This window comes from Paralichthys olivaceus, chromosome 23 (assembly GCF_024713975.1).
Source record: "Paralichthys olivaceus isolate ysfri-2021 chromosome 23, ASM2471397v2, whole genome shotgun sequence".
Classification (NCBI taxonomy): Eukaryota; Metazoa; Chordata; class Actinopteri; order Pleuronectiformes; family Paralichthyidae; genus Paralichthys; species Paralichthys olivaceus.
The window spans coordinates 6175956-6194716 of NC_091115.1; the positions used below are offsets into that span (position 1 = coordinate 6175956).

Sequence of the window (18761 nt, forward strand, 5' to 3'; positions counted from 1 at the left end):
ATGCTGAGGTATCTAATTGAATTTGGAAAAATTCAGTGGAAACGCAGGATAACTGTTAATTTCCCTTCAGCGTCTGTAATAGCTGGACGAATAATCGGAAATGACATCAGGCAGTTCTGCAAAGCTGTGAAGCCACGCTTCAGTATCCGAACGCTTTGTTCACTGAAACGCAACAACCTGGGCCAAGTTACAGACTCATCCTGCCAAGCAGAATGATACAGCCATCAGGCATTTTGGAGAGGAGGGGGCAGCTGTTACATTTGTTCTGCGGCTGTAAAGTGTGGTTTGGACAAATGCATCAATTTAGGAGCTCTGAATGCTTTAGTAATGTCCCAATCAAGGCCTCCCGTGCTGCACTCCATCTCTGCTCTCACCGCCTCATTTTCAAGGGTAAACATTTTCACAGCACGCAAATACCTCATCACTGTGTTTTGTGTGATTTTGTGCTGCCAGAGCCCACTATTTTTTCCACCATGCGAGGCAGCGAAGGTGTAGTGTTCCTCGTGTGGTCTCGACTCAGTGTTTGTGTGTCTGGAGCCGAAAAAGCCGCTGGTGAGTTTGGACCCCGGTGGAACCTCTGCGATTTGAAAAAAGCACAGTGTAATTCTGGGTAATCCTTAAAACCTGCAGCCGCTGCACTCGAGACTCATCCAGCCATGAAATTAAGATCAGATACTACACAGAGAGGGCCTATGCAAACAGCGACACAGAGATAACACAGACTAACACCGTCCTGGTGGCACATAGTACGTGTTCAGCAAATTTGTGCTGAATTGCACATGTGAGCAAATAAATCATGCTAGATAAAGAGAGATCAAATAATGCACTCGCAAATATACATATATATATATATATGTGTGTGTGTGTGTGTGTGTGCGCACTCTCGGGCAACATACTCCCAACATTACATTGTACATCACAGAGGCGAATAACCTCTGAGGTAATGCGTCATTGAGGTAATGTGCCATTGAGACGCTGCGTACACTTCAGTGTGACCGAACATCTGTGCTGCGGTGTGTGTTCAGTTGTGCGAGCCTGTGGGGGATGGTCCACAGAGATTACAGTGTGGTAGAGGTGACATGAGACATGGCTACTATCACTTTTATCTGAGCTAATTTCCCACCTCTCTACAGGGATCAGACCATTACTTCTATCTTGTGTTGTTGACAAAACTCAAATTCCAGAGAAATTTAATGGAAGCGCTCAAATCGTGATGCCATCATGAGTGTAGACTTACCACATAGTCTTTCCCTGCCCACTTGCATTCATCCCTCTTAGAGGGGGTGGCAGGCCATGCAATCTGTGCAAAATGAGAAGAAGACAAAGTCACACTATGCTGGAGGTGGAGAGGAGTTTTACACGATGTATCATGATGCAGAGAGGCAATGAGTCAAAGCAGTGAATCAGAAGAAAACCGGATTTGTTTGAATTCCAGGAGAATGACTCTTCATTTGTCATGTTTTACTCACTTCTTCATTTTAGGTCCGTATTTCATGTACATTCGATAAATATTCAAAAGCCTTTTACAATATAATGACAGACTGCGACAAAGTGCAGAAGAAAAAGAGTGTGGGAAAACAAGGATGAGAGACAAACAGAGTTAAAAATGGACCATGAGTAAAACCTTTAATATGCAGGAACTCTACCCTTTATGTTTCACTTGCCTTGTCGATATAGACGTTTTATATGGCTTAAATATGGGTTCTGGATCAAATTATGGGATTTAAAATGTTAAACTCCTTTCTACAGTTCGGATCGCGAGCATATGGTTGCACTTTTCACTTCAAATATGAAAAGAAAACAGGCTTTTGATATTTTCTTTTGGAAATGATAGGACTCATTTTGTTCGTTGTTCTTTCCTTATGGCGAATCCATCTATGGCCCAAAGGGTCTTATCTTACACCCAACGCAAAGTGACGCCAAGCTTGACGCAATTGTCTTTGTGAGTTTCAGCCCAGTAACAGTAACAGTAATATGCATCACATGGGCAGGTGCACAAAACACGTACACTGCACTTGCATGACCAGATCTGTTCTCGTGTAGTATCTGGTAAATCAGTCATGATTAGTGAAGAGATTAAGTACATCTCTTTAGAACCATGCAAATGGCACTGCAACTGTTTTCTAACAAGTTAAACCATCAAACGCCCTAAATGGCACTTTCTCCATTTGCTTTGATCTTTAAAATAAAGGCTCTATTGTCACAGGAGGTGTAAACACACGTGGAGCATGTGAGTGTGCATGAATGAGTGGGGGAATGGTTGTAAACTAAAAACGTGGATGTGATCTAGATCACTTTTTTGTTGGTGAGCTGCACAGATGTGAAAAGCCAATGAAAAAATATGCACGTGCATGTATGTGCATTATTATGTCGGTACAATACACACACATCCACACACATTCCTCTTTCTGCTCTGAAACTTTAACTCCTCTGTAGATCAGCTGAGTTTTCTTCTCCTGGGAAGCTGCGTTGCAAATTTCAGGGTAATTACATTAGATTTGCTTAATCACTGCTTTTTGGCCTTTATCTCCTAATGATGCAAGGATCAGAACAAAAGAGCGAAAAGAGAAAAAAAAAAAAAAAACACACATCCGAGCCAAGGGCAAAAAGAATGCAGAGACACACTCTGCCTCTCTGCATTGACTATGTATTTTTCAGCACTTTAATTCCCCTGCTCAGCTCTCTGCAGCCTGCAGGCAAGTCTGTCAGGTTTGTGTCAATGATAGCCGCTCGAATCAGATAAAAAGACCGTTAACCTAGTCCAGGTGGAGTAATGGAATTATGGACGGCCCTGTCTGGACCAAGACAGACAGGGGGAGGGACGAGGGGAGGGGAGAAGGAGATGGAGTAATGGACTCCAGAGGGAGAAGAAAAGAGAGGAGAAAGTAGAGCAGAAGTGTAACCAGAACGAGTCTTACCTGCTTGTGGTCTCTGTTGATGTTGACGAGGTCGAAGGAGAAGATGTGGTCCTCAGCTCCGACCAGTAGTCTCCCTCGCTCCTCGTCCAATAGGAAAGTGTCGTAGCTCGAGCTGTTGGACAAGCCATTGTAGGTGATGAGGTTACTGGTGTCTAACATCTCTGAAAAAGAATGAGAAGAGAGAGTTAGGAAAAAGGAATTTATGGACAAGGATTGATAAATGAACAGATAGAAATGTCGGAAAAAAAACACATTTATTCTTCTAAAGAAATTATTCAAAGCTGTGGAGATATTGCAAATAACTAGTATACAATCATAATTCCTCATAACTGTATGTCTCTGTCACCCAAGCTGAGTACTTCATCTTTACAACACTCTTTTTCAGAGGATTTAAATCTTTTTGCATTAAAAAAACTATCAATTATGTATTTGTAGAAAAACTAAATTTGTTCTTTGATCCAAAGGAAAAAAATCCCCTCCCCTCCAATCATGACGCCCTGTGGTATGACATGAGACCTTTTCTCATGCTTCTGTAATTGCTTTTTTCACACACACTTGCACACACTCACACGGGGACACACGTCAGTCAGGTATAGCGTGAGACATTTAAAGTAAACACAGCACGTCCCAGTCAGGGACACGGTTCAGACCTGTTCAGCCGTGTGATTGGTTGAATAATTCATTCGGAGTCAGGGCGAGGGGAGACACTGTGTGTATGTGTGCGGCGTGTATCTGTAAATGTGTTATTATGTGAATTCAAATTAAAGAGGGATACAAAGTCCTGGAGTATACATTAAAACTAAATGAAGAAACCAGAACAAGACTTCACCTGTGGGCTAAAGTCGAGCCGGAGCGCTGACAAGTCAGTTAACGTTTAATCACAGACGAGGAGTTTCATCAACTCTGATGAGTGGGCTTTACCCAACGTTAGTGTTTTATTAACAAAGAACACTTCCTTCCTGAGAACAAGTTAACCCAGGATTACACATTCTGTAAATGCAACACGATGTGTAATCCTGCTGCTTCACGCTGTACAGTACAAGATATTCAATTTATATTCATAGATACATTCTTAAGTGACCACAAAACACATGATTGAATGTAAATACACTTTATTAGGTACCTTTTCTTCCCTTCACGTCATCTAATTATTGGATATTACCATTGTGGAGAGCCCAAGTTGAGCAAATGTATGAAATAAATCTGTATCAGTAAATCAAAAAGCATCTCCCACGATGAAAATATGTCAGCTGACAGGTGGCTGATCTAAAGTAATTATAATAGCACTAGTCATTTTTGATTTGCAGTTTAATAAAAAGAAATTGAATTAATCCATTAAACATGTGCCCCTGGTTGTTCTACTGGACACAAAACATGTGCTCTGATTTCCCCGCAGGTAAAGTCCTCCGATACATCAGCCTCAGTCTATCATACGACATCATCCATCATCATCAGTGTCATCACCGCGTGGACACATGCACGCACACAATATAGAGACCACACAAACACAAACACACACACACACACACACACACACACACACACACACACACACACACACACACACACACAGAGGAGCGTGCAGTCCAGCGGATTGCGATCTCCCTGCTCTCCCCACAGAGCCGTGATTGACGGGCTGCTATAGGAGCCATCTGCGCCCACTCACAGTGCGCAAGACCTTGGACATCTGTGTCTACATAAAAGAAGGGACTGATGGAAGGGGAGACGGAGGAAGAGGTTTGTCAGCCATTCCTGTGGATGCAGTACGAGGGGGGTGGTGGAGGACCAGCCGGAGGGCGTGGTCGTCACCTAATAAAGACGGTCGCAGCTCATCTGCGTCACTTGGATTTTGGTTTGAGGCTATGGAAATCAAGTGGGGGGGAAGCGGGCATGAATGGGAGTCTGTGAATGTGTGTGAGGATTTGTACAGTACCACAGATGGATTGAGTGTGTGTGTGTGTGTGTGTGTGTGTGGGTGGGGGGGGGGGGGGGGGGGGGGGGGGGTGTTAGTGTGTAGGTATCTTTTTTTCTGCACTGGCCGTTCCATGCAAACCCGCATCCTGGCATCCACACACACGTACTGTGCCACAAAAGGGAAAGTGCAGCGGTGCTCAGATGACATGAAATCAAATACTGAAGTTAAGAGGTGTCCTCAGAGAAATGAGCCAATCAGAACGTCGCTGATCTCAGTTCACCAATCCGACATCAGAAAACAGGATGTCAGCAAATGTGCGTTTTTTTTTTAAGTTGCAACTATGAAGTAATGGAAAACAAAGTAAGGGATGTGGTAGAAAGTCAAGTTAGGAAAACACATTTGGAGTGAAATGGAAAAATAAATAGTTTTAGAAGCTTGACAGATCAGAAAAAGGAAAACAATGGCAGATATTGAGGCTCTAAGGCCAAACGATCAACAGCAAATGAATACATTTTATCCCTGTTTCCATTTAGGAGAGATGTTTCCCAGCTCCTCTTTCTTTACAGCCATGTTGGCTCAACATGTGACGACCCATATCAACTGAAAGTGAGACTCCGGGGCCGAGTCCAGGAGCCAGGAATGTGCTCCAAAATGGCAGCGTCCGAGGATCGTCACGAAAAGGTTTTCCCCCCAGATGAGCCAAAAGTAGAAAAACACTCACGCATATTTCAACACGTGGTGATCTCCGACAAAGACAAGGTTGCCTCCGCACATGAAAAACACACACACATACACAAAGAGGCTTTATCCGAGCTGGGATCTACTGTGGTTTGGAGAATTGGAGGAACTGGGGCGTGAGCACCTAAGGACCTCCAACCTAAACACAGACACGCTCGTTTGGAAGCGGGAGCACAGGAACAAGGGGAGCGCACAGCTCATACAAAATATAGTAACCAGGAAGAGGACAGGCACACACACACACACACACACAGACATTCAGTAGCATATAGAACACGCACACACACGCATACACAGACTCGCACAAACACAAAACAGGTTCAGCATGAACTCACTGTGCTCTACTTTTAAAATGCAAACACCCAACACACCCTTAAACTGACATGCATATATTATTGTGACCTAAATGTTTACACCACATCAATTCTCTAAACACACCCTACTCACACACACTCACACACACACACACACACACACACACACACACACACACACTCTTTTCTTCCCAGACAAAGTTGTAGTCTGGGAAGTTGTTGAGTATTTCTGCTTATGCAGCATGAACTAGTTGAACAGTGAGCGCACTCAGCAGCTTCCATCTTGAACACACACTATGGCCCTGGACCCCCCCAATACACACACACACACACACACACACAGACCCACACACACGCACACATAGACACAGACACATGTGTATGTATGTGTACCACACGCCCCCCTCCCAACCCACAGTCTGCTTACACTAGCCACTGGAACACATTGACATTTAAACATACATATATGCTTGTGTCTGTGTGTGTGTGAATGCATTCCAGTCCCGACACACACTGCACACTTCATTCGGTTCGGTCTCCGCTGCCCACCTCCATTCCACTTTCTCTTGTTACACACATCCTCTGTCTGCTCTCTTTCACTCACACGTCCTGTCTTCCACACATTATTCATACAGGAACGATGGCCTCTGCAAGCAGACACACACACACACACAAATGCAAATATGCAGACATACCTGAGTACATACAAGATTTTGCGCAATCAGTGTTGACCCAGTTTTCATGCAACTCTTAACACATGATGTTTGAAAGAAGCATCCTGAATTATGATTATCTATACATTTATACATGTATGTTTCTACAATGCCACACACACACACACACACACACACACACACACACACACACACACACACTCACTGTATGGCCCTTGAAACCGACAAATACAAACGATTCATTCAAATAAATCATCATCCGTTCCACTGTCATCCTCCATTATGGAAAATAACCTGGCTCTTGTCTTAAAAATCCCCAGGAACAAAAAAACTATATTCAAAATTCAAGTGCAATTGTCTGTGGAGTGCTCTTCACTCCTCCATTTTCCAAACAGGCAGGCGTTTTAGACGCCTACATGCCACGCAATAGCGGAATAATGAGAGCGAATGAAAGAAAGGCGACAGGGCATTAAATTATGTTTATCTTTGTGTGTGTGTGTGTGTGATTGTGTGTTTGAGTGACATGAAACATAAAAGCCTGACGGAGAAAAACACTTGACTGAGATTCAACAGATGGTTCCATTAAAATAATGCACCATTTCTAAGTGTTTCTCTTGTTCGTACATGCAGTGAAAGCTCAACAAGGCCAGAGTTGTTTTCAAAATGTAAAAAAAAAAAGAGTTTGAATGACACATTGTTCATTTCCTGCTCATTGACATTGTTCTTTTTTCCCCTGCCGCTGGCAGAAGGTGCGAGACTCTGATCCAATAGGTGTGTTACCAAAAGAACGACCCAGTAGACAGGCAGGGAAAGTTTGAAGAGAAACTAGCGTCTCGAAAAGGAACTGGCGTGGAGAATCACACATTTATCTTTCAAATGCGAGGCCGAGCTTCAGTAACGCAAAGACACACAGTGCAGTAATATCTCCGGTGGTTTGGTTTGGCACGTCACTCTCTGCCTCCTGAAAGCTTTCTTTTTTCTCCGTGTGTGGTGCGGCATGTGTGTGTGTGTGTGTGTGTGTGTGTGCATGTACTGCTGCTCTCGTGATGGCCTTGGCCACAAAACACAGGTGTCAGGGAGAGAGAGAGAAAAAAAAACCTGGCGGCCGCCCCTTGGAAATTTGCTGAGAGCTTTGCTTAACAAAGTGCTCAAATATTATCCTGAGCTCAAGGATATCATCCACACGGGCCACAAAAGTTCACCTACCCTCCCTTTTCTCTCTGGCTGTCTAAGCACAGGAGCAGGTGTGGGTTGGTTTCCATGGTGATCCTCTGTATAATACAACCTGCGCCGTTGGATTTGTCATTCAGGTGTAGCTGAGTGACTGCGCCGTCAGGAGATGTGCTTCCTTATACACCGTGCCGTGAACTGTACGATTAAAATAAGGTTCTTTTGTTCGGTTTAAATCCCAGAGAACAGTGTGTGTGTGTGTGTGTGTGTGTGTGTGTGTGTGTGTGTGTGTGTGTCTACATATGAATGTGCAGAACCTGTAGATAAGGGACAAGATTTTGGAGCTTTGGTCGCCCACAGGTAAACAGTCGGAGAGGAAAGCAAGAGAAAGAGAACAAATCGAACTAATTTCATCGGCTATTGGCTTTTTAATAAATCTGCTATATATGCAGATGGTTGTTAGATGGAGAAGAGCCAAAATGTCACCTGGACCTAAAAAACCCAAGCAAAGTATCACTGATTAAGTTTTGTGCAGAGAAACGATAAAGGAATATAGTTGGACTATGTTTGGTGAATGGAAGATGGGAGCCAGAATATCCACCGTCTCCACCAGAAGCCACAAATAATTTGTCGTTAGACGATAGCTGATGGGCTTCTTGATTGCAACGATGCTAGAAGTGTTGTTTAAGACGTTAGAAGAAGAAGAACTAGAATGCTACTTGGGTGAGCGTATTCCACCGCCAAGGCCCGACAGCCCGACTCAGACTCATGACATCACTGCCCTAAATATCCTTGACAATGTGTCTGCCTTTTGTCCTGATGTTCTTTCTTGGCCCATGTTCCATCCTTCCACCAAGTTTTGAGAAATCTGTTCAGTAGTTGTTGTGTAATCCTGGCCGCAAACAAACAAACCAACCAAAAAACAGACACGGTTGAAAACATCACCTCCTTGGCTGCTATGTTTTCTTTGATTCCACTTCTGCAAAACACAGTTCCCCTCGAAATAGTTCAAAACTTTTCTGTTTGCAACCAAAAGTTACTCATGGCCGTAAATCAGAGTCAGTGTCGTGTCCTGTGGGACGATCCAACATCAAACTCTGTCCCCGTGACATTGACTCAGAGCAAGTTCAACCGTAGGATATCGTACGCATCAGAGTGACTAACAAGGTAAGAGCGGCTGCATCCCAAACCGCGCACAATCTATAAGAGTCGTCTAAGTATGTGTATGCGCAGCACCATTCATCTTTCTCAACCCAAATGCTAGACTTCCTCGTCACCGCACAGCATTCCTGCTCTTCCCCGGGGAGAGAGTGACAGAGAGAGAGAGAAAGAGAAAGAGAAAGAGAGAGAGAGAGAGAGAGAGATGCAGAAAACAAGAGCAAAGTTTTACAAGAGGAGCTGACGGGAGAAGAAAAGCAGAGAAAGCGAAAGAGAAAAAGAAAAGAATAATAGAGACAAAGAACTAGAAAGCCAGGATAATGACAGTAAAGTGAAACAGAAACATGAGCGCAGACGAATAAAAAAAAAAATACAAGAAAAGTGGTCCAATATGGAACCATTTCATTAGTGTGTGTCTCCTCCTGTCATTGGACGACTGGACCACAGAGAGCGGTTTTCCACCAGTGCTGCGACCACAGACGGCTCGAGGCCTGGCCATGTGTACCGCAGAGAGCTCGCTCACACACCACTAAGTGCTCGCAGTATGACCAGGCTGCTCGGTCGCTCTGGTTTACATTAATTTTTTAGGAAAACAAACAGACACACATACACTCGCTTTTGCATGCGAGCACAGCCACCAGGCCCGACTCCTCTGTGAGTGTGTGCAATTCAGGAAAATCACTCGTCGGCGAAGCTGTGCAGCGAGCGGGAGGCAGTTTGATGGATGGATGTAAAGAGGAACCAGGCTGTGGTTAGCGTGGTCATGTCTGGAGCCACTGCCTGTTAGTGCAGCCTGTCAGCCGAACGGTGCAGCTGAATGTCAGCTCTGCCATTTTATTAGAAATTAATGAGGCAGGGCTCCAGATCTGGATGTGTCCCAGGCAAACTGACGACAGAGACACCGGAACACGGATCGCTGTGTGCACAGATGCGTGCCAGTTAGAGATATTGTTTAACAAAACGAGGGCTGGTGTAATAAAAATGAACAGTGTCTACATTTCTGGAACCGCTGGAAAATAATAATCAATAAAATCCCCAAGTGCGGCAATTTCATTACGCCAGGATTTTCTTATTTCTTAATGTGGCGATGTGAAATATGAAATGAGAGGGTTCTCAAAACCTTCCTCATTATATCTCAAGCTGCTTGTGTTATTTATGACGGGAAAATAACAAGTCCATGAGAAAGGAAGAAAAGAAATTGCGCTCCGCAGAAACGTGACTTTTAAATCACTGAGATTTTAAGGGCCTGGTATTTAAAGTTCACCATAAAATGTGACGTTGGAAACAATGAGAGTGGTCGATTTGGATTAAAACCCACTAACAGTGTCTATAATTAATATAAATGACTGTGCATCCATCATTTCACACTCCGGATCTCAACTTCTTTTCTGTTTGTCTGCCGCTTCTCTTCCTTTGTCTGTCGTCTCTCCGTCTTTCTGCAGAGATGTCCCCCTCATTTGTAACTCGACTCTGTTCGGATTGAACGGTGCGCCCTCGCTCTCCCTCCGTCTGACTGACGAGAGTTAGCAGGTGGCGGGACCCATTCATACCAGCAGTCTGCACCGCGCTGTAACCCAAGCCCACGTCCCAAACACAGATGCAAAGACACTGGATATTTTTCTCCCCCCCTCCGTGTGCATGTCCATACAACGCTTATGTACACACACGGACAAAAACGCACAACGAACGTATACGATTTGCTGTGAGCACACACGTTAATCTTTGAGCAAACACACACACAGCACCGACACTATCTCCTATTGTGGCCTCTGCGAGCACACATCCAAGTTTTTATTTATTTTTCGATGATCATTTTCATTTAAATTGAATTCTCTAAAGCAAATAGACGAGTAATAACAGCTATTTGCAAGAGAACATTTTACGACCGCTGGGGAACATTTCATAACACACGCCAATGAAAAGAGTAAAACAAAGACACATGCAAAGGAGAGGCCGGTGAACTCAGAAGTTCTACCTGCCAGTTTTCAACATGGGGGAATGATAACACACTTAAATCACTCCTCCTGCATTCCTGTGTTGGTTTAAATCATGCATAATAAGATACAACACCACGACAACACTCACTTTCGTATGCAAGAGTGAAACTGCAACAAAAACAAGTGACAGATTTCTCAGCAACTTGATGGATGGCTTTTTGTTTTGCAAGCGTCGGTTGTGTCATTGCACAATTATCTGTGGGGCAACGAGCGTCAGTTCGGATACACACTCATTATAGCATCTCTCAACTTGTGGACGAGGGGCGGTGGGAGCTCCAGCAAACACTGCGGTCAGGTATGTGAGTCAGTGCGAGGATATGCAGTGTGTTCGGATGTAGCATACGGGCAGAGTTGAAAAGCAGGCCACTGCAAAACATTGGTTTATAGTATTGGAATGTGGGAGCGAAGATGAGGGCAGTTCAGTGTGTGTGTGTGTCCGAAAAGAGTTGAAAAGGATCTGTATCAACTGAGCTGCACTCAAACACACACACAGCCTACTTGGAGATTGTACTTAGGGGCTGCGGTGGGAAAGAGAGAGGGATTGAGCCGCAGGAGAGGAAGAACGAAGAGGGAGAGAGGGAGGCAGACATCTCCAAAGTTGGCGCGTTGGGCGAACACCTTATAATTATCTACATCCGCTCTGTCAGCCTCAGCCCACAGAATGGACAGATATGACGGAGAGAAAGAGACGTGGGGAGGGATGCTGCTCAATCACATATAAAATAATGAATAGACAAAACAAGCTGATAAACCCGGCACACATGCAAAAACCCACAAACACACATATACACACACATGCTTATTCAACCCCCCCCCGGCAGACAGGCAGGCACGCCCACACGCAAACACACACACACACACACACACACACACACACACGGACGCGCTTATTACGGGGGCCGAGTCCAGACTGCGTTGAGTGCGGTTCCACACCGAGTGTCTATTTTGAAGCGTTACGAGCCAATTTCAGATTCCCCCATGTCTTTCTCAGCAGCGCTCCATCTTCCTCGCTCTGTTCCGCCCATTGAGCCGGCGTGGGGGCGGCCTATGACGGCGTTAAGAGGTCATGCAGTGTATAGGCGCCGTAATTACCCAGAGCCGATGGTAATTATCAGGTTGTCTGACGAGGCCTTTCGGTTTTAAAGCACCGCTCCCTGGCGGCTTTTTTCTGGGATCACATTGGGGTCAAGTTTTTCGCAGAATCTGATGCTTTATCGCGTTTGGAATCTCTGGGTGCTGCGCGTGCACTGAATGACCTTTAGGGGTCAGTGTTCCTCATGATGTTTGTGGGAGGTATGTGTTCAGGTATGCATTGATGGGAGGGACATATGGAGGCTGTGCCGCTGCAGCATTAAATAGTTGTCATGTTTTAAAAACCCTAAATTCTGAGATCATGTTTTCGATATTGATAATAAAGCTTTGCAGGATATTCAAAGGTGTTGACTCACTTTTTGTGGCACATGCATCATCAACAAGTCAACATCTGTAAAACGTTCACAGAGGATTTTAACTTGGACTTGAGTTCCACCTCTTCTCCTCGTGTGAAGGCGAGGGAGGTTAGAGCTCTTTCAGAATTAAGAAGAGGAGAAAATAATTAACTCCTGTGATCATTCTTCTGTCCCCGTCAAGTCAGATCCTTTTTGCTGAATGTCTAACTGACCCAACTGGGAAATCATTTACTCCGCACTTGCTGCACCAGCTGTCCCCCAGAGAGGTCATTTTATCAACCTGCCTCCATTTCTCAGACGTCCTCGCGCTCAAACTGCTCACTCTGCAGTCGTTTGCTGCGTCCTTTTCCGAGGGGGAAGCGAATCAGTCACTTTTGTCTGACTGAATCTGTCCCTGGAGGCGGATCATCGGCACTCATTCGAGCATGATTTTCACGGGGACGGTGTATATTTCATGGACTCAAATCACAGGGCCCTGCTCGTCCTGGGCCTCGCTCTCTCTTTCCGTCTGTGATCGTCCCAGTCGAGGGGCCGGGCCCACTCTTGTGCTCAGCGCTTGTTTGACCGTCCCTCCCAGGAGGATTCCTTCTCATTGTTTATTTGACTTAATTACTATGCCGGCTTCGCGGTGGGAGAGGGGATGAGTGACACTTCACTTAACGACCAGCCTCCCGTCCTTCTGCGTCGCCTACTGTACGTCTGCCAGCTTTTCCTTCATTAAAAGCAAATCTCCTCCCCTCCGCCATCACTTCCACCATCCTCCCCTTCCTCCCTCTGTATCCGCCACGGTGTGGGCGTTAACTGAGAAGCGTCCCCTGACAGGCATCAAGAGAGCCATCAAACACCTGTGGGGCCGAGACACGAGCGCAGGCAGCGGCGAGCGGTGGCACACAAAGACGCCGGCACATGATACACTCTCATGTCTTTACACACACACACACACACACACACACACCAGTGCAAGCCAACAGCAGTTTGCAATCACACGTAATTGCAGAAACACTGATTCAACGGCACAATAAAAGATACCATTTTGTGAGCTCATGCGTTTGTGCTCGGGCACAAGTGCAAAACCAGGTGTCTAATTATATGAGCGCACACCAGACCTGACACTTCCCTCTTTTTCTTTTTTTTATGTCTCGCTAAAACACACACAAATTCACACAACGAGACACCACTTACAGTCTAAGAGAAGGAAATCACAAGAGAGGGTGTTGAGTCCTCACACCAAGATGTGGCAAGAACATTCACACAAACACAAACACACACACACACACACACACACGCTTAGATGCACTTCTCGTAAAAATCATTGTCCGTCTATTACCACAGGCTGCAGACCTGCTCTTGTGGTTTGATTCTACTCGTCCATCTTTCGGCACAGTTACTCAATACACACTTTGATGACATATCTCTTGTCTTGTATCGTTGTCTGCAACATGCTCACTTGTCAGACTGAATAGCGGAGAGGATCACAAAATACATGGGCGAGCAGGAGGGGAGCGATATTCACATTCTTTAAACAGATGGCTGTGTAAAGAAGGGGTGACATTTTCCCATCAGGCTCAGGTTTGTGCGAGCTGACATGATGGAGCCCCGGGGATATATGACGTGAGTTGCAGGTAAGTTCAGCCGTGATTCTTTCCAGATTCATTACGCTCGCATGGTGAATGCATGTCATCACCCTTTTTAAAAATCCTTCACTGTGATGGCATCAAAACCAGGACACAAAAGAAAAGTGGGTTAAGTCTTGAGCTTTTTATGCTGTAGATTTAGAACACAGACAATTTGGAAGTTGAAAGGGTGATAAAGGAAAATATACCATCCCTAAATTACAACTTGTGCTCCATGTAGAGAATAAAGCATGTCATATAGCAGGCCTCTAAACATAAGTTATACAGAGCGTCTTTGCTAAAGATAGAAAATGAATTAGAGTGACAAACATCATATTCACCCTCTTCTCGAGACCAAAATTTGATTTTCCCTCGACATGGACTGAAATTATCTGAGGAACCAAACCTTGGGGTGGAGGTCAACACACACTTTTCAGCTGCGAAATGATGATCGGCCCGTTCATAAATTCTCACTGTGCTTTATGGGGGTAAACAGGACTAAAATAAAGAATCAAGAGACCACACTCCCAGCTCTATACTTTTGGTCATGTTTCAGGACAAAGAACCACAATAGCCTCCCTCACTGACATAAAAAAAAAAAAACCTTCCCAAAATATGCCAAAAATGTTGACAGTTATTTCTAGCTGAGATGAAAAGTCTGCTATTACAAAGAGCCTGATTTAGTGTAGGGTGTGAGAGAGAAGAGACGAGATGGAGAGAGAAGGAGAGAGGGAGGAGGAGGAGAGGAAGAGCCGGCGCTCCGCAGTCTCCCCTCAAAATAACACAGAAGGAGAGGGAATAACATGTTTGCTGTGTACGTCAAAAACGCACACGTGCACGGTATAAAAAACTCTCACATTAAACTCTCCCTCTCATTCTCCGCCGATGCATTCGGCTGCAGATAGATGATTTATTGCATGCGCGTTAAATCAACATGCGTAAGTATTTTTCCATTTAAAAAAGAAAAAAAACTCTACAACTGTTGGATCCATTTACAGTACAGTAATGAGAAGTTGGGAAAACCTGCATGCACGGCCCCTTAAAGAAATGCTCCATGTCACGACCAAGGCTTGAGTTTTTTGGGACAGAAGCCATTAAAACAGAGGCTCCACTGCCTTTTCAGAGCACTTAACAGGGGCTGTACAGTACAAGCACAAGGGGACAGCACAAGGGGAAAATTGGTACAGGGGCCAATATATACATTTAGCTCCGGGCCAGAGCCCTTCCTCGGCATATGGAACCAATCTGACCATTTGCAAGGAGAATAGTCAGTTTTTGAGGGACAGGCAGAGGAAGGAGTGAGTAAATGTGAGGAAGGGAATGTGCAGGAGGTTGAGCTGGATGCTGAACGCTGACCAAGAGGGAGAAAAGAGTGAGTGAGACAACACACAGAGGCAGAAATAGACTCACAGAAATAGAGGAGGAAAAAAGGGATACTCAACATGAGAAGAATGGATGAAAAGAAGAGCATGAAAGAGCAGCCACGGGCAAGAGGGATAGACCAAGCATGGTAGTTTGTGTTAAAAGCAGCAGAGGCAGACCCTTGTGCAGTGTATCCTGGAGTCAGGAGGGAGCAGAGAGAGTGGGCTTACCCTTGTATGACAGCTTTAGCCTGGGTACGTTGTGCTTGGGCTCAACTCCTCTCCCCGGCTGCACCGCCCCACACAGCAGCACTACAATCCCAAACAGGTAATCCATGGTGCTGGAGTGCTGCCGGACGGCCTCCAGACCAGGGGGGCACTCGCACCCCGAGTTCCCCCGAGATGAGTGGCTCCTGCCGGGGGTCCGCCGAGTCCCGGAGAGTCCCTCTGACAGAGGAAGGTTCCAGGGAGGTGGAGGTGGGGAGGAGAAGAAGAGGAGGGGAAAAAATCCTGGATGGGCTCCCCAGCTCTGAGGGCTCAATGTGGGGGGACTTCTGTGGTGTGAAGTGGGTGGAGGGGTGCCGCTCACATGGCTCCCCTGTGCGAGTGGAGGTCCGAGATATATAGTCCCCCTTGGCTTATCTGTCCTCCCCCAGGTGAAGGCTTCAGGCAGGCTTGAATGAGGTGATAGGCAGAGTGGAGGTAAATCAGATCACTTATCCACAACAGTGAAGCTGTCCTTCCTTCCTTTCTTTCTTTCTTTTTTTTTTTTTACAGAGAATTTATTTTATCTCTGTCTTTCTGGCTTCTTCTCCTCAGAGCAGACACTCACAGCAAACCCTCTAATCCTTGTGTGCAGCTCCACTAGACTGCCAGAGAGAGAGAGAGAGAGAGAGAGAGAGAGAGAGAGAGAGAGCTACACCATCCAGGAAGAGAGGGGAGGGGAGGGTGAGCAGCTGAGAGGGAGAGAGAGAGAGAGAATGGGAGTGCTGGTGAGAAAGAGAGATAGATAGAGGAGGGGGCGACTTGAGAGCAGCGATGAAACCAGTAGTAGATATGAAGCACAGCGGATGGTTGGGTTTTTATACTCTCATCTCTTCTTTCGTCACTCTTTCCTTTTATGTTAGTCATCAATTCTTCATTTCCAGTAGTTTCTTGTATCTTTTACAAAAAAAACCCTTTTTCCTCTCCTTCCTCTACCGTTCTTCCTCTTCTTCTGCTCAGTCAGAGCTGCGTCTGCTCTAAGATGTGACACTGGGATTTTTAAAAAGCCCAAACAGACGTGTCTTTAGCGTCAGAGCCAGAGGGGACAGCTCGACCTGTCGTTCTTTTGTTGCTCTTTTTGTGACCTCCTCCACTTTTCCACCATCAGGGTGTTGTGTGACGTTCTAATTGAGGTGAATTTGTGATCTTTGATGTACTTTAACTGACTTGAGTTGACTTTTGTTCCCACAGCTCAAATTTTTCTTTTGGTTTTTGTGCCACTTTTTTTTGTGTCTTGTTAAAGTTTTTGTTGGTTGTGTGTCTGCAAAGGTGTTTTTCAACATTTTCCTTTAATTGCCCAGCCCTAAGTTAGAGCTGAAGACTTCTTTTGGATAAGGGCTGAAACATCTTCAAGAAACAAGCTGCGTCTGTGTACTTGTACAACGCACATGGGTGTACCATGATTTGTACTAATCAACTGTTTCCACTGAACTTGGTGGAGGAATGGGACGTGTGCCATGTGGATTAAAGGTCCAATGATTTTTATGAATTGTGACAAATAAGTATTTTAGGTGATCAGAGAACTACTTTTTTTTTTTTTTTACATTTCAATTATACAAACTAGAAAATCATGTGTAGGATTGCTGGGCCTTGGCGGAGGTATTGCTAGTTTGTTTTTTCTTTTAAACGTGCTTGTAACACGGTGACAGTAACATCTATTTGTAGAGTTTTCTCAGTTTTCATGGAGCTGTAGATGTTAAACTCTTTCACTTAATGAATTTGATTTTAGGCGACAGCTCCTGAACTAACGCCTGGTTAGTTTTTTAATTGTCCTATTTCATTGTGTAACAGATACTTTATATGTTACAGCTGTATCAGCACGACGTCTGTGCTTATTAACATCTAGGTAGGATCCAGAAATCAGCCATTTTCACATTTTAAAGTTATATCAGTCCGGGCGCAAAGCATTCAACACTTCAGCTCTTTAACATTTCAGGATCTTTGTGTTAAACATTGGAATTGAACTGTCAGGGCTGAAGAAAAACAGTCGTGGTCCTGGGAAATGTTGGGAGAAATAAATCAAACCCAGTCAAGACAGAACAACAGTGTCTAATTTCTATAATGGCCATATCATGTGTAGACTTCAACAAATTCGATTATATGCAAGATTACTTTAAAAAGTCTCTTTATTGTTAAAACCGCGTTCGTAATCATTTCCAACAAGTTTTCTTTGGTTCAGAATATTTATTTACGTTTTCTTACAGGGAGCTCTGAGTGATATTGTTCATAAATTACAGGTCAGAATGTTCCCACAGAGAGTATTGATTTAAAACGTGGTGTGTTTGACAAATCCGCATGGAGCCAGCCGGTGTGAGGCGGACACATGCTGATAGTTAACCTGTATAGTCTGAGACGGATCCTGTCTCTGGTAAAGTCATTCACATCAGCGAGGCAGGTCAACACACACACACACACAGACAGACACACACACACACACTCCTCTCAACCCCTGCTGGCCCCTGCAGGTGTTTGTGTGTGAGTGTGTGTGAGTGGGCACCTTCTGCTTCCTCTCGACGGGGTGGGGGGTGCATGGCAATGGTGATGTGATAAAAGCTTTGATAAACAGGAGTGCCGATGTGTCAACTCACACACCTTAACACACTAAAACACAGTGCGAAGTGATGGTGCTGCGAACGTGATGAGTGTGTGTGTTGTGTTATATAAGGGTACCCCACCCCCCCACAGTCCAGCATTCCTAGCAGTGCTTTTGTTTTGTTGCCCGTGTCGTAAAACATATCTGGCATTCTGCGCAGCATAACATGTTTTTGGTATCTTAATTAATTTCTGGATAAAGCATAAGACAAAGTTAGCGAGCTAAACCATGTGGGGCTAATTACAGTTTATTACATCTTGGATCTTATTCTCCCGATTGGTAAAAATAAAATTGCATTGAGTGAACTGCTGGGAACACAGTGTCATTGCTGAAAAATTTAGAAAAACCCCTGTTGAGCCCTGTGGTTAGGCCAAAGTTATCTGGAACAGAAAAATGAAAGCAAACAATAAAATTCTAATCCAGATAATAGTCTATTATAAATATCAATCGCAGTTTACGGAGTGGTTTTCTTGTTTCAGCTTTGATGGACTGTACTTATCGTTGGTTTTCCTGTGTAATGAGGGAGTGTTGCTTTTAGTTTTACCCCCAAAATAAAATGCTTTAGATGATCTGGCTAAATGGTTGACTTGTTTACAAC

General features: G+C 44.7%; 1 protein-coding gene across 1 annotated transcript in view; it reads right to left on the bottom strand.

Annotated features, from left to right (window-relative positions):
* sema3aa (sema domain, immunoglobulin domain (Ig), short basic domain, secreted, (semaphorin) 3Aa) overlaps nucleotides 1-16074 on the bottom strand; it is a 30823-nt gene extending 14749 nt beyond the window's left edge. The window contains exons 1-3 of the mRNA XM_069520013.1: nucleotides 15538-16074; nucleotides 2919-3079; nucleotides 1238-1300 (exon numbers count right to left, since the gene is read on the bottom strand). Coding sequence (XP_069376114.1) covers nucleotides 1238-1300; nucleotides 2919-3079; nucleotides 15538-15643 — 330 coding nt within the window. The 5' untranslated portion in view covers nucleotides 15644-16074. The remainder of the gene's footprint in view (nucleotides 1-1237; nucleotides 1301-2918; nucleotides 3080-15537) is intronic.
* Nucleotides 16075-18761: the final 2687 nt, after the last annotated feature.